Source organism: Lasiosphaeria miniovina (genome assembly GCF_030549165.1).
Source record: "Lasiosphaeria miniovina strain SMH2392-1A chromosome Unknown B0T26scaffold_3, whole genome shotgun sequence".
Lineage (NCBI taxonomy): Eukaryota > Fungi > Ascomycota > Sordariomycetes > Sordariales > Lasiosphaeriaceae > Lasiosphaeria > Lasiosphaeria miniovina.
Window position 1 is genome coordinate 4,546,169 of NW_026848222.1, and position 11,863 is coordinate 4,558,031.

At 53.9% G+C, this 11,863-nt stretch overlaps 5 protein-coding genes across 5 annotated transcripts; 3 read left to right on the plus strand and 2 right to left on the minus strand.

Annotated features, from left to right (window-relative positions):
* Positions 1–38: 38 nt before the first annotated feature.
* B0T26DRAFT_740015 (uncharacterized protein) lies at positions 39–4,379 on the plus strand (the record flags this gene model as incomplete). The annotated part of the gene is made up of 5 exons (XM_060443796.1): positions 39–109; positions 416–568; positions 1,472–3,408; positions 3,448–3,787; positions 3,824–4,379. 5 exons carry the CDS (start codon positions 39–41, stop codon positions 4,377–4,379), a joined length of 3,057 nt encoding a protein of 1,018 aa, XP_060298866.1.
* Positions 4,380–5,515: 1,136 nt separating this feature from the next.
* B0T26DRAFT_704718 (uncharacterized protein) lies at positions 5,516–6,247 on the minus strand. The gene has a single exon (XM_060441720.1). The coding sequence runs from the start codon at positions 6,180–6,182 to the stop codon at positions 5,973–5,975; it is 210 nt and encodes a 69-aa protein (XP_060298867.1). The 5' UTR covers positions 6,183–6,247; the 3' UTR covers positions 5,516–5,972.
* Positions 6,248–6,551: 304 nt separating this feature from the next.
* Positions 6,552–7,571, plus strand: B0T26DRAFT_740017 (uncharacterized protein; the record flags this gene model as incomplete). The annotated part of the gene is made up of 6 exons (XM_060443797.1): positions 6,552–6,581; positions 6,648–6,772; positions 6,842–7,242; positions 7,276–7,382; positions 7,416–7,470; positions 7,510–7,571. 6 exons carry the CDS (start codon positions 6,552–6,554, stop codon positions 7,569–7,571), a joined length of 780 nt encoding a protein of 259 aa, XP_060298868.1.
* Positions 7,572–9,700: 2,129 nt separating this feature from the next.
* B0T26DRAFT_750282 (uncharacterized protein) lies at positions 9,701–10,095 on the plus strand (the record flags this gene model as incomplete). Its single annotated transcript, XM_060445201.1, has 2 exons — positions 9,701–9,986; positions 10,076–10,095. The coding sequence occupies 2 exons, from the start codon at positions 9,701–9,703 to the stop codon at positions 10,093–10,095; spliced, it is 306 nt and encodes a 101-aa protein (XP_060298869.1).
* A 277-nt stretch (positions 10,096–10,372) lies between these two features.
* Positions 10,373–11,534, minus strand: B0T26DRAFT_704729 (ribosomal protein L1-like protein). Its single transcript, XM_060441721.1, has 5 exons — positions 11,362–11,534; positions 11,224–11,302; positions 11,110–11,153; positions 10,804–11,052; positions 10,373–10,736 (listed from the first exon to the last, which is right to left on the minus strand). The coding sequence occupies exons 1-5, from the start codon at positions 11,378–11,380 to the stop codon at positions 10,474–10,476; spliced, it is 654 nt and encodes a 217-aa protein (XP_060298870.1). The 5' UTR covers positions 11,381–11,534; the 3' UTR covers positions 10,373–10,473.
* Between the last annotated feature and the right edge of the window lie 329 nt (positions 11,535–11,863).

Genomic DNA, 11,863 nt, shown 5'->3' on the forward strand with positions numbered 1-11,863 from the left:
TTCGCCGGCGTCTCTGCATATCTCATACTGAATAGAATATGCCCTCGCACCTGAGTGTGGAACATATTACAAACACTCTCGTACAGCCCGCTCACTACACTGCATCTCTGTCTGTCTGTCTGTCATCAGTAACCCATCGACGATGCCAGCCCGAGTCCCTCTGCCACATACACACACACGTCAAGTAGTTGGGATGGAAGCGGTTTGGTCGTAATTTTTTTCTTCTCTTCTGCTTCTTCTCCTCTTTGATAACTCTTTTTAAACCCCCCTCGTTCGTCATCCTCATCCCCATCCTCATATTCCACATATTATTATCTCTCCCCCTCAGCAGATAATTGGGTGACTCTGACTTTTTTCTTCTTCAGGCCTTCTTCTTGCTGGCCTGGCCCTGCTGTTGGGCCTGCGCCTGCGCCAGCGCCAGCGCCTTGGCCGCCTTCTTCCTGTTGCTCCGGATCATCACCACGCTGAGGAACGACCCGACCACCGCACACCCTACTAGCACTAGCATCACGGGAATGCGGATCGCCCACACGCGCGGCGGGAAGAAGTTTTGGAGAGGGTGGTCGGAGTCGACGAAGGGCTTTTTTTAATTTTTGGTTCGTCAGTTTTTTTTGTATCGTTTTTTGAGGGTGTTGGGGGGTAGATTAAGGGGAGGAAAGGGGGATGGAAATGGGGATGGGGGGCGTACCATCAGTAGCGTCCAGATGGTGTAGTAGAGAAACACGACGGTCGCAGCCACGAGCATAGCGAGGCCGACGAGTCTGTCAAGCTACAGAGAGAAATTAGTTGGTTTAGAGGTATTGTTGTAGAGTGTGTAGTTGTCATTTTTGACTCTGGGCTCGGGGAAAAGGGGCGCCGTAGGGAGATGGTTACCATCGTTGAAAAGGTCGGCAGTTGGAACTAGAACAGGGTTTGGTTGTCTGTGTGATTGTTTGTTGTATCTGTGTATGGGGAGATGGAATTGGCAAAAGCAAGGTACGGAGATGTCAATGTCGTCGTCGTCGTGTTGCTGCTGCTAGTTATGCGCCGCCGCCCTGGGTTCAAAAGCGAGGTTGTCGTTGTCGTTGTCGTTGTCGGCGATCAATAGCGCACTACGTACATACCAGGTGGCCTGAGTTTAGCTCTCTCCTTGCTGGACACCCGACAGCTTCCCTTTTGCGCCACGGATTCAGATCGCAGGGGTTCGCGTATGCAGCGCGCGCCTGTGCATGGGTCTGGATGGGCAGAATAGCGGGGCGCAGGGGCCCACATTTATTCGATTTAGCGTGACTGCCGGGTTTTTAGAACGACGGGACCAGTACGGAGAACCAGCCTCGTCAATCAATCTTCAAATTTTTGGCCGCGAATAGAGTCATCTTCCAACAAGCGGGCCGCTCTCTTCCTTTTCTTTCTGCATCATCTCGGGCTTGCCAACGAGACTGCGCCCCGATCCATCTCCAACTCCCCGTTAGCACGGAATAGGGGTTTTGAGAGAGAAGCGCGACGCAGCTAAAATGGCGTCGGCCGATACAATGTCGCCCGCTCGCCGCCACCTCGACGATCGGTCGGCCAACCCGCGCCCTCGATCACCACCGCGCCGCGACCGCTCTCCATCCTCACGCGGCAGTATGCCGCCTACCAGGAACCGCTCGCCGCCCGCTAGAGACCGCTCCCCTCCGCCGCGAAGACGGTCTCCTCCCGCACGTCGCGATGGCGCAGACAATTACCGTCCAGCAAGGAAAGAGCGCACGCCGCCGCCGGCCGCTCCCGTCATGACAGAGGCAGAGAAGCTTGATGCCGCCAAGGCCGAATACCAGAAGCTGCTCAATTTGCGCAGCCAGGGCGTGTACCTGCCGCCCCAGAAGCTGCGCGCCTTGCAGGCCGCCATCACCGACCGGTCATCCAAGGAATACCAGCGCATGGCCTGGGAGGCGCTCAAGAAGTCCATCAACGGCCTCGTAAACAAGATCAACACGGCAAACATCAAGTTTGTGGTCCCCGAGCTCTTCGGCGAGAATCTCATCCGCGGCCGTGGCCTGTTCTGCCAGAGTTTGCTCAAGGCCCAGCACGCCAGTTTGCCCTTCACCCCCATCTACGCCTGCCTTGCCGCCATCTGCAACACCAAGCTGCCCCAGGTCGGCGAGCTGCTCGTCAAGCGCCTGATTATGCGCTTCCGCAAGGCCTTCAAGCGGAACGACAAGGCCGTGTGCCTCTCGTCCACCATGTTCATCGCCCACCTGGTCAACAACCAGGTCGTGCACGAGATGCTCGCCGCCCAGATCCTCTTGCTGCTGCTCCAGAAGCCCACAGACGACAGCGTCGAGATTGCCGTCGGCCTCATGCGCGAGGTCGGCATGTTCTTGGAGGAGATGTCGCCCACCATCGCCCATGCCGTCTTTGACCAGTTCCGCAACATCCTCCACGAAGCCGACATCGACCGTCGCACCCAGTACATGGTCGAGGTTCTATTCCAGGTGCGCAAGGACAAGTACAAGGACAACCCGGTCATCAAGGAGGAGCTGGATCTTATCGAGGAGGAAGACCAGATCACGCACCGCATCGGGCTGGACGAAGAAATGGAGACGCAGGACACGCTTAATATTTTCAAGTTCGATCCGGACTGGGAGGCCAACGAAGCCGAGTACAAGAAGCTCAAGGCTGAGATTCTGGGAGAGGGGAGCGAGGACGAAGATGATGACGACAGCGACGAGGACGAGTCTGAAGAGGAAGATGAGGAGCAGAAGGCTATTGAAATCAAGGACCAGAGCAATGCCGATCTTGTCAACCTCAGGAGGACCATCTATCTCAGCATACAATCGAGCGCGGACCCCCAGGAAGCCGCTCACAAGCTAATGAAGCTTCGGCTTCCTGCCGGCCAGGAACCCGAGTTGGTGTCCATGATCGTGGAATCTTGCGCGCAAGAGAAGGTCTACCTGAAGTTCATGGGCTTGCTGGGACAACAGTTCGCCCAGCTAAATCGCATGTGGACTGAGCTCTTCGAAGAGAGCTTCGCTAAATACTATTCCACCATCCACCGATATGAAACAAACAAGCTGCGCAATATCGCTAGGTTCTTTAGCCATCTCCTCGCCTCGGATTCGATCGGCTGGCACGTTCTGTCCGTCATCCACCTGAACGAGAACGAGACGACATCCTCCAGCCGCATCTTTATCAAGATTTTGTTTGAAGATATTCAGGAGAACATGGGCGTAGAGAAGCTCAAGAAGCGGCTCAGCGAAGACATGCTGCAGCCTAGTCTGCAGGGGATATTCCCCCACGGTAACCCCCGCGACACTCGTTTCTCCATCAACTTCTTCACTTCCATCAAGCTGGGATATCTCACCGAAGAGATGCGCAGCTTCTTGGAGAACTTGCCAAAGCCTACCCTCCCGGCCGCGGCCGCGCCCGAGTACTCTGATTCCGAGTCGGGTTCGAGCTATTATTCATACTCGTCTCGCTCAAGATCAGGCACGCCGTCGCGATCGCGCTCGCGGACGCCGCGCAAGGCTGCCGGCCGTGGTCGGTCTGTCACGCGGTCCCCGCCACGTCGAGTCGCGGACAGGTCTTATAGTCGTAGCTACACGCGGTCCGTCTCTACACGGCGGTCCATCTCGCGATCTCTCTCGCGCTCGCCTCCCCCACGACGAGCCGCACGCCAAGATTCGCGGTCCATCAGCCCTCGCCGCGGTGGCCGTGATAGCCGGAGCCGGAGCCGGAGCCGGAGCCGGAGCCGAAGCCGAAGCCGAAGCCGAAGCCGAAGCCGAAGACGAAGCCCTGGCGACTATTCTCGCTCACCGACACGCTCTCTGTCTCCTCTTCCAGTCCGTCGCGGCCGCACACGCAGCCGGTCTGACTCGCGCGCCCCGCTCCCGGCCCGGGATCGCACGCGCTCGCCAATCAACGGCGCTTCGAAGCGTCAGAGAGACGCGTCCTACTCGCGCAGCCCCTCTCCTCCCCCACAGCGCCGCCGTCGAAACACATCGTCGGTCAGCGCGGCGCCTCGCAAGCCATACACCCGCTATAGCCGCTCGCCCTTGCGAGTGTCACGGAGATCGCTTTCTCGGTCGCGATCTCCACCCCGGATCTCGGCGATAGCAGCCGCACAAGTAGGGGCCCGGGGCGCACCCAGCAGGTACCGCCAGCGAGATAGCCCAAGCCCACGGCCGCCCCGAGCGGGGGGAAGAGATAGTCTCTCTCCTCCTCTCAGGGCTAGGGGTGCTCGGGACAGTCCCTCGCCTCCCCCCAGGGCTAGAGGTGCTCGGGTTAGTCCCTCTCCGCACAGATCGGCCAGGAGAGATAGTCGGTCGCCATCTCCGGCGGGCAACAAGCGGAGAAGACACTACAGTAGCTCAAGATCGCGGTCGCCGTTGCCTGCTAAGCGAGGAAGAGTTTCCAACTAGGCTTTGGGGGAATTGCTGCTTGAAGTTTGGCTGTAAAGAGCTATGGACATGGAGATGGGGTTTTGTCTTGTGAAAGTAATTTGTGAGGATGATGTTTGCGATTAGTCCAGCTTAGGACGGGGATGATTACGGATGGGAGAAGGGCGAGATAATTATTCCTCGTACAGTTCTGCTGGTATCACCAAGAGAGACCAGAGCCTGAAGGCGTGCGTCGCGGCTTTTGTCTGTCTGGGCTGTTGCTAGTTATGCCTATTGGAAGCTGCGGTTTTATAGGACCTGGAGTGGATGGGAAAGAAATATATCTATCTCAATCGTTTCCAAGGAGCCACTAGCTTTTTTATTTACATTGTAAGCATGTCTACAACTGGTACCTCTCAAACCACACTGTGACCGTGATGTCTGCCCAAGACGTGTCATTTCTATGACAGAAGCTCAATGACGCCAATCGCTTCTCTCGTTCAGTGGCTCATCTGTCTGCGGTTTCACCTTACGAACACGGCCCCTTACTAGAAGCGTTTGCCTTCCGATATGAGAGTTTCACAGTTTCCATTGTCTTGTTTCCTGGCCGGCTGTCACTTGCAGACTGCCAAACCCTTATATGTCATCACTGGACTCCTGGAGCAGAGAGCTACAGTACACCCGTGCCAGACATTGTGCAATCAAGTCCATGGACGGGTGTCATATTACACAAACCCCACCTTAGCTAGCTACTGCCATCCCAGCAATCACAGAGTTGGCTGTGTTGTCTGCACCACCACGTTAGAGTTCAAGGGATATACGGAATACTTCGCACATCAATTTCAACAACCCACCTAGTTAGACAAACAGATGGCAATGAATCCTACTTGCAATGCGAATCAGCATCCCGTAGACGAGAAAAGAAAAAAAGCAACATGGGCAATGGAAAAGGTTAACGAAGCTGCAAGGTTGTTTCCACAAACAACTTTCAGCACAGTGGAGTCTTGTAAACTCTTTGCTGGGCCTGATTCAGAATTTCAGCAAACTGGAAAAGAAAAATTTCCCCCAAAACGCTACGCCCGAAACGCACTAGCGGCGGGCCCCACCCAGCTGTCCCAGCACACCCATAAAAGCAATCCCCTCTCCCATTCTTCCTCCTCTTTTTTCTTTTCCTCCATCAGCCAACAGGCTGGGGATTCTTCTCAGCCCTTTGCTTCCTCTACACCGCCACGTGAAGAGAGTTGCAGAGCTTAAAGAGAGGCTCGTCAGCCTGTTGGCGGAAGGCTCCACTATAAGTGGCTTGCTGAGGGTTACCCGTGTCCTCTGTGGGTATCCCTCCGTTCCCGGCCTCCTACAGCAACGCTTGGCCGCCTCTTCCCTTCAAAACTATCGCCGCGGGCGGCGACTCTCCGAGGTCCGCGGCGGTGGGGTGGTCTCGATATACTCTTGCCCTCTTGCGCTCTTTTGTGGTTCCTAGTTGGATATTGTTGGCTCATTGGAATTGTCTGCCTACTTGGGTAGCTGTTGGAATGGCGCTGGGGCGACGCAACTCTCGGCCGTAGGTACGAATTCGTTTATTGGAAGTGGATAATCCGCGCTTCTCAGGACGCGTCTCGTGCAGCACTTTCCGCTAGTCTATATTCTCAATGTCCTGAAAATCGAATTTTGATGCCGCCCGGATTTTGCATGCACCAATTGTCTTGTCCTTTTGCGCCTCTGTTCGATAAGGCTCTTGAGTCCTTTCCGATGACTTGACAAGTAATTGACAGAAACCATGATGTAATTTGAATTATTCCCAGAAATCCTTCGCGCTTTCGGGGCAGCTGTTGGCAGATACTTACACATACAACATAAACCGAGAATGCGGTGTTCTGGCCGCCGAATTTGCGTCTAGGAGACTTTCCCCTAGCAACTGTTTTTCTCCTGGGCCTTAGCTGTTGATGTACAGGGGCGGCAGCAGGAAGAAAACGGGGAGGTGTCCCCAACCAGCGACATGTGTTGCTGTCGACACTGCCGAGAGTAGTCGGCCTCCCTCCACCAGAGCCCAGTGCACGGACCCGACTTTTTTCCCTCAACCCTGGCCCTCTGCGTACCGGTTGATCTCGAGGTCAACTGTTCTTGATAAATACTCTATGCCCCGGTCCATCGATCCTCCTCCCCCTCTTCTCCTTTTCCATTCATTTTCTTTCGTTTCGACCGGCCGTATTCTAGCCAATGGCAAAATTGCCGCAGGCTAGCTCAGACGTGTAACGCTGCGCATGTGTCGGCATTTTGTGACCAAAGCAATCTCGTGTACACGAGGTGAAGAAGGCCCTCCCAAGAATCACACTTTCTCAAAAGACCCTGCGGAGTCTAATGATCTCTGGGGTAATGAAAAGGCCATCCCCGCTCCAAAACAACTTGGAACTGAGGGGAGATCAGCCATGCATCTCCACGTCCTATCCCCCAGAATAAACGCAGGAGTCGAATGCTCTGGTGGCTACTACACCGAACGAGGCTCCCAGTGACAATCCGATCAAGACCTCCATAAAGGCCCTAAATAAAGACTTCGACCAGCTTGCCATCATTACCCAACAATCCCACAAGCTGTATACCTTACGTATACGAGCCTGGGGCTTTCGCTGTCCTGAGCCCTTCGACAGCACCGAGGATTGTCTGCCGCTACCCACAATTCAGGCCTTGCTCTTGGTGGAGAATCTGAGAGTTCTGGTGCTAGATCTATCTGGCGGCTTTCTGAACTCGTCAGGACAGCAAGGAAACGGTTATCATCTCTGTCCAGCTATTGGCGCCCTTCTTTGCACTCTTCGAACCCTTCACCTACGCATGCGCAGCATCTGCCCCGATGTTTTAATATCCCGACATTCTAATAGCAGTCTACAGTTGAGCGAGGTAGTCATCAACCTGAGTCTGACTTAGAACCTGCCAGATATAACATCAGCGGCTCACTCTAAACGATGCGGTTCCCAGGGCGAAGGATTGCTTCAACTGAAAGCGGATCTATGCGAACAGGCAGAAGCTCTCGCGACCCAAATGGCATTCCCTGAAGTCATGAGGATCCTGACTCATTCACTTCTGCAGTTTGAAACAAAGTCGTTGCATGTCTTGACTGGTAAGACTATGATCCTGGAGGACGGTATTGCGTGAGACGTAGATGGTAAGACCGTTGACGAAGCCTCAGAGACAGAGTCGGAGATTATTCTAGATGATGAATTTTCTACTTTCCTAGACGAGTAATGTTAGTATAGCTCCGCATTTGGGCTCTTCAGCTTGAGCTCCGCGGTAACTCAACTCAGAGCAGCACGAGCTCAGCTCCAAAACCGGAGATGGAATTAGGTAGCCTTGAGTTCCGTGTTTGGAAGCAGCGTAATTATAGCACGGTCAGTCATCTTAAAGACAATTCATATATTTATGAAAAGTTTTAGGTCTTTTCTCGCGCTCTACAATCGCCTCACAACACATCCGAGTAAAAAGGAAACAAATGATACAGTAATTGCCACGCTACCCTGCTGCTCAGAGTTTCCTAAACCAGCCTTGTTCCCTCATCACAATTCTGGCATTTCGGATAAGTTACAGGCTTGAGCTTTTTCGCGTAGTTGACGAGGTTGGTGGTGTTTGCGAATGCAGCCATTGTTGGGTGAATTGGAACATTGGTGCTTGGGTAAATGTAGAGAATTTGGTAATGATGTATTGATTTCCTGTTGTGTTGGGTGAATTTGTCGTTTGTCTTGCTCAGATGAATGAACACCTGTCTCTGTTATTATCATATTGGGAAAGCTCTAGGCGCCATTAGAGTTTTGCCTCAGACGTACGTCTATATTTCAGAGGTGATTGTACTTGGGTCTGTTCCATTTCCCTCTTGCTTCTCCCCCAGAAATTTGTTAAACCATACGCAATCAAAGAGATGATGGAAAGCAGTTGGGACCTGCTGGAGAGATCTCCTCCGCGGTTGTTGTGATAGATGATGGGTCGTTGCGGCCAGCTGCGGCCAGCTGCGGTCAGCTGCGGCCAACTGCGTGAACGGGGACATAGCGCTGCTAAAAATGACTGATGGTCTCCTGTTTCTTGTTCCGCGCTTCTTTTACGAGATGGTTAACGACATGATGAAATAAGGCGTGACCACGGCACGTCTGAATGAGTGTAGGATACTGAGTCCGCCAGCGGTCTAATTGGTCAATAGAGTGTTATTTTGGGGCAAACAGCCTAGCTTGAGGGCTAACAGACTAGCGTGAGGGCCAACGAGCCAGTTGTTTTGAAGGCCAACAGGTCAGCTTGAGCGCTAGTCCTTACATATACCGGGGGAATATGACGAAAGCGCGACAAGATACATCCCCGAAGGCCGCATTGCCGCCTACGCCGCTTATTCTCCGCACCGGGCTGCAATGGGGCGAGGCTAATGTAGATACCCTTGTCCATAGGCGCTCTCAATACCAGCCTTCAAGACAGCCAACTCGGGATCCCATTCGCTAGTACTACTACGTAGCATTTCCTGGGTGTCTTCCCGCCTAGTAGTGGATCCTTCGAGCCGGGGCCCGTGGTGCGGCTCAACGCCAGCGAACGAGACATGCGAATGCAACGCTTCACCCGAGTCGGACGAAACGATTGCCTTGGTGGGGAGGGTAGCTGGTTCTCGCAGAGGGTATTCAGCAACCGCCGAGACGGGGGCTGGTCTAGATTAGCGGCCTGGCTTCGACGTCGGCATTGCCCGGAGATTCATAGCCCGTGTTTGTGTTCCAAGCATAGCTCGTGCTGAAAGCGTTGTCAGTCATGGTGAGCGCGTTCGATGATTGTTACTGGTGTCTGCTGGCTGGCTGGCTGGCTAGGTAGGTAGGTACGGTACTGGTGCTGTTATTTGAGCCAGGTAACGAAGAAGAGATCAGGCTTTCCGTGACTTTATATGCTCTGAAGGCTGGACCACACACAGACCTAACCCACGACTATGACGGTATGACTTGAGCAGATGAAGAAGAGGGGAAGCCATCGGGATGGACATGGATCAATGTGAAGAGGGGAAGAAGTCTCTACGATTGGACAACAGAGTGTACTTTCGGCTACTCATGAACACAACCACGCACCTAAAACTGCCGAAATGGTGATGAGCAGAGCAAGCGAGTTAGCGTTTGAAACCCTTTTTTAAGTAACCCGGACGTACCTAGGATAGAATGAGAGCAAATAAATATTAGTTGCCTTGCGTCCCTTCTGCAGGTTACCTTTTGAGGCTCTGTTCTAGACCTGATGATGGTACCCGGAGGGTGTCGTCAGAGCCGAGCCGACATACCTAACACATTGACTGGTGACATGCCTTGACGCGCGTCGTCTCGCTCTGGATTCAGCCCGTCGCAGCCCCCCCACGCCTCTCTTCTCACATGAATAATTATACCCTCCGCACCTACGCGCTGCAGATGACCATGGCCTTGGGCCAGGAGCAGCTATCCGACGATGATGACGAAAAGGAAGACGGCGCCGTAGTCGTGCTGGACGTCATCGAGGACACGGTTGAGTTGGTGGGTTGTGCCGGCTTTCTGGCTGCCGCTCTAGCCCATCATGTCGACCCGAAGATCACGTATGCCGGCCTAGCGGTCTGGGGCGTGTGCTTCGTGGTGGCACAGGGCTTGGGACTGCCCAAGATTTCGCTCTGGGGCAAGATGATGTGTAACTGTTAGGTAGTAACCACCTGACTTGTCGATTGAATATCCATGTGCTATCGGTATAGTTCACGTCAGACTGGCATGCCTGCCCAGTGTCTGCATCCGTCGTGTGATCATGTACGTAGCGTAGGCTGGGCATATCTGCCGCCAGAAAGTACGAGCCGCTTTTACAAGTAATAAGGTCTTTCATATCTCGGAAAGTTCCCCGCCGACAATGATTCGGTGACTGGACTGTACATGCGGACAGCTGTTGCTGTTCGGCTTTGTTCATCTTTGCCAGTGTAGACAAGTGCAGTACGATATTCCGTGAGTTAGAGACGTCATCACGCGTCATCAGTCTCCAGCTTCAGATATCATGTCACCGAGAGTCCACTGAGTCAAGGCATCAAGTGGGGGGGGGCATCGAGTGTATTTATTTCTTGTCCGTGTAACTAAGCCCCATGATGTCCAGCAGTATCAAGCCAGCAAAGGCCTACGCCAGCAGACACCATTTAGTAGATGCGCTTGGGGGGGGACATGGTAGCCTTGATGGTCAGGCTACCAACGTTCTGCCAACCCTTCTTCAGGAGAGAGACGAGGTAGTTGATGGCCAACATGATGTTGCCAATCAGCTGGTCCTGGGTCATGCCAACGTTGCCGACGGCGACGCCCATGCACAGCACCTTCTTGAGCTGGAACTTGATGGTCGACTTGACCTCGTTGAGCTTGCCAGTCAGGTCGTCGGCGTGCGAGACGGGGGTCGGGAACTTGCCGGCTGCATTTGGACTGTTAGCACTGCACTGTCACGGGAAAACACGGCTGGAAGAGAGAAGGCGGCTTACCCTTAGAGAGACCGGGACCAAGCAGACGTGGGATCTGCTTGATCAGGGTGTCGGAGGCGACGAACGCATCGTACTTGCGAGCGAGCTTCTTGATGAGCTTCTTGTTCTTGTTCAGCTTCTTCAAGTCGTCGGCGCTCATGGCATCGACACCGCCGTGCTTGGCACGATCGATATCGTGCTGGTCACCGAGGATGCAGATGCTCATGTTCGGGCGGGGGATGGTCGGCAGGCGGACGGTGCCCGAGAAACCTAGTTGGGGTCAGCATTTTTTGTTTGTCGAGATGGTTCCGATTCGAGGCAACGTACGCTTATCACGTTGGGGGTCATAGTTCTTCAGGCCGATTTGGAGCCTTTGCGGTATGTCAATATTTCCACTTCTTGCGAGTCTCTCCGTCTCTGGGCGGGTTTCGGGGAGCATACTCGACGGTCTCCAGGAAGTTGCGCTTCTTGGTCTCGTTGCTGTACTCGAGAAGGTCGGCGACATTCTGACGCACACCGGCTGCGAGGGAGGTTAGCCAGGATGCGCGGCGACAATTCGAACAGCCGAGCAGCCCTTACCGACGGTAATCTTTGACATCTTGACCGTCTTCCAGTAGAATTGCTTCTATAGGTGTGGTTTATTGCGTCGTTGGGAGGATTTGGATGTCGCAGAACCGAATTTGCGAATTACCAGGAATTTTGTGTGCGCAGGTCGGCGGGGGTGGGGAGGTTCAATACGCCCGGAAGGTGGGTCCTGGAAATCTTGGTGCCGGCTGGCGGCAGCTGCTAGCAATGAGACGGCCGACAAACATCTCGGGCTTTGCCTTTGGCTCGGATCTAACAAACTCTCTCTCTATCAACTCAAAGCCAAAGTTTGGTCATGGTGTTGCGCAGGACAAACTCAAAGGAATGGGTCAATTCATCTTTGCAGGTCACGAAGCACTTATCAAGGTGAGTATCTACCAGTAATTGAACGTATATGGGGTTATTGCCTGGATTGCAGGTCCAGCGACTCATACGGCCTGGCAAAGACGCGCTCGCCGAGTTATCCACCCCCTTTTTACTTCTAGAGTTCTCCCCT

Excerpts from the sequence above, each read along its gene's own strand:
- B0T26DRAFT_704729 (XM_060441721.1), bottom strand. Across the intron at positions 11,053-11,109 it reads TGACCCCCAACGTGATAAGC|GTTTCTCGGGCACCGTCCGC; the intron begins GTACGTTGCCTC and ends GACCCCAACTAG. Across the intron at positions 10,737-10,803 it reads TGGTCCCGGTCTCTCTAAGG|CCGGCAAGTTCCCGACCCCC; the intron begins GTAAGCCGCCTT and ends GTCCAAATGCAG.
- B0T26DRAFT_704718 (XM_060441720.1), bottom strand. The coding sequence starts at position 6,182 with ATGTGTAAGTATCTGCCAACAGCTGCCCCGAAAGCGCGAAGGATTTCT.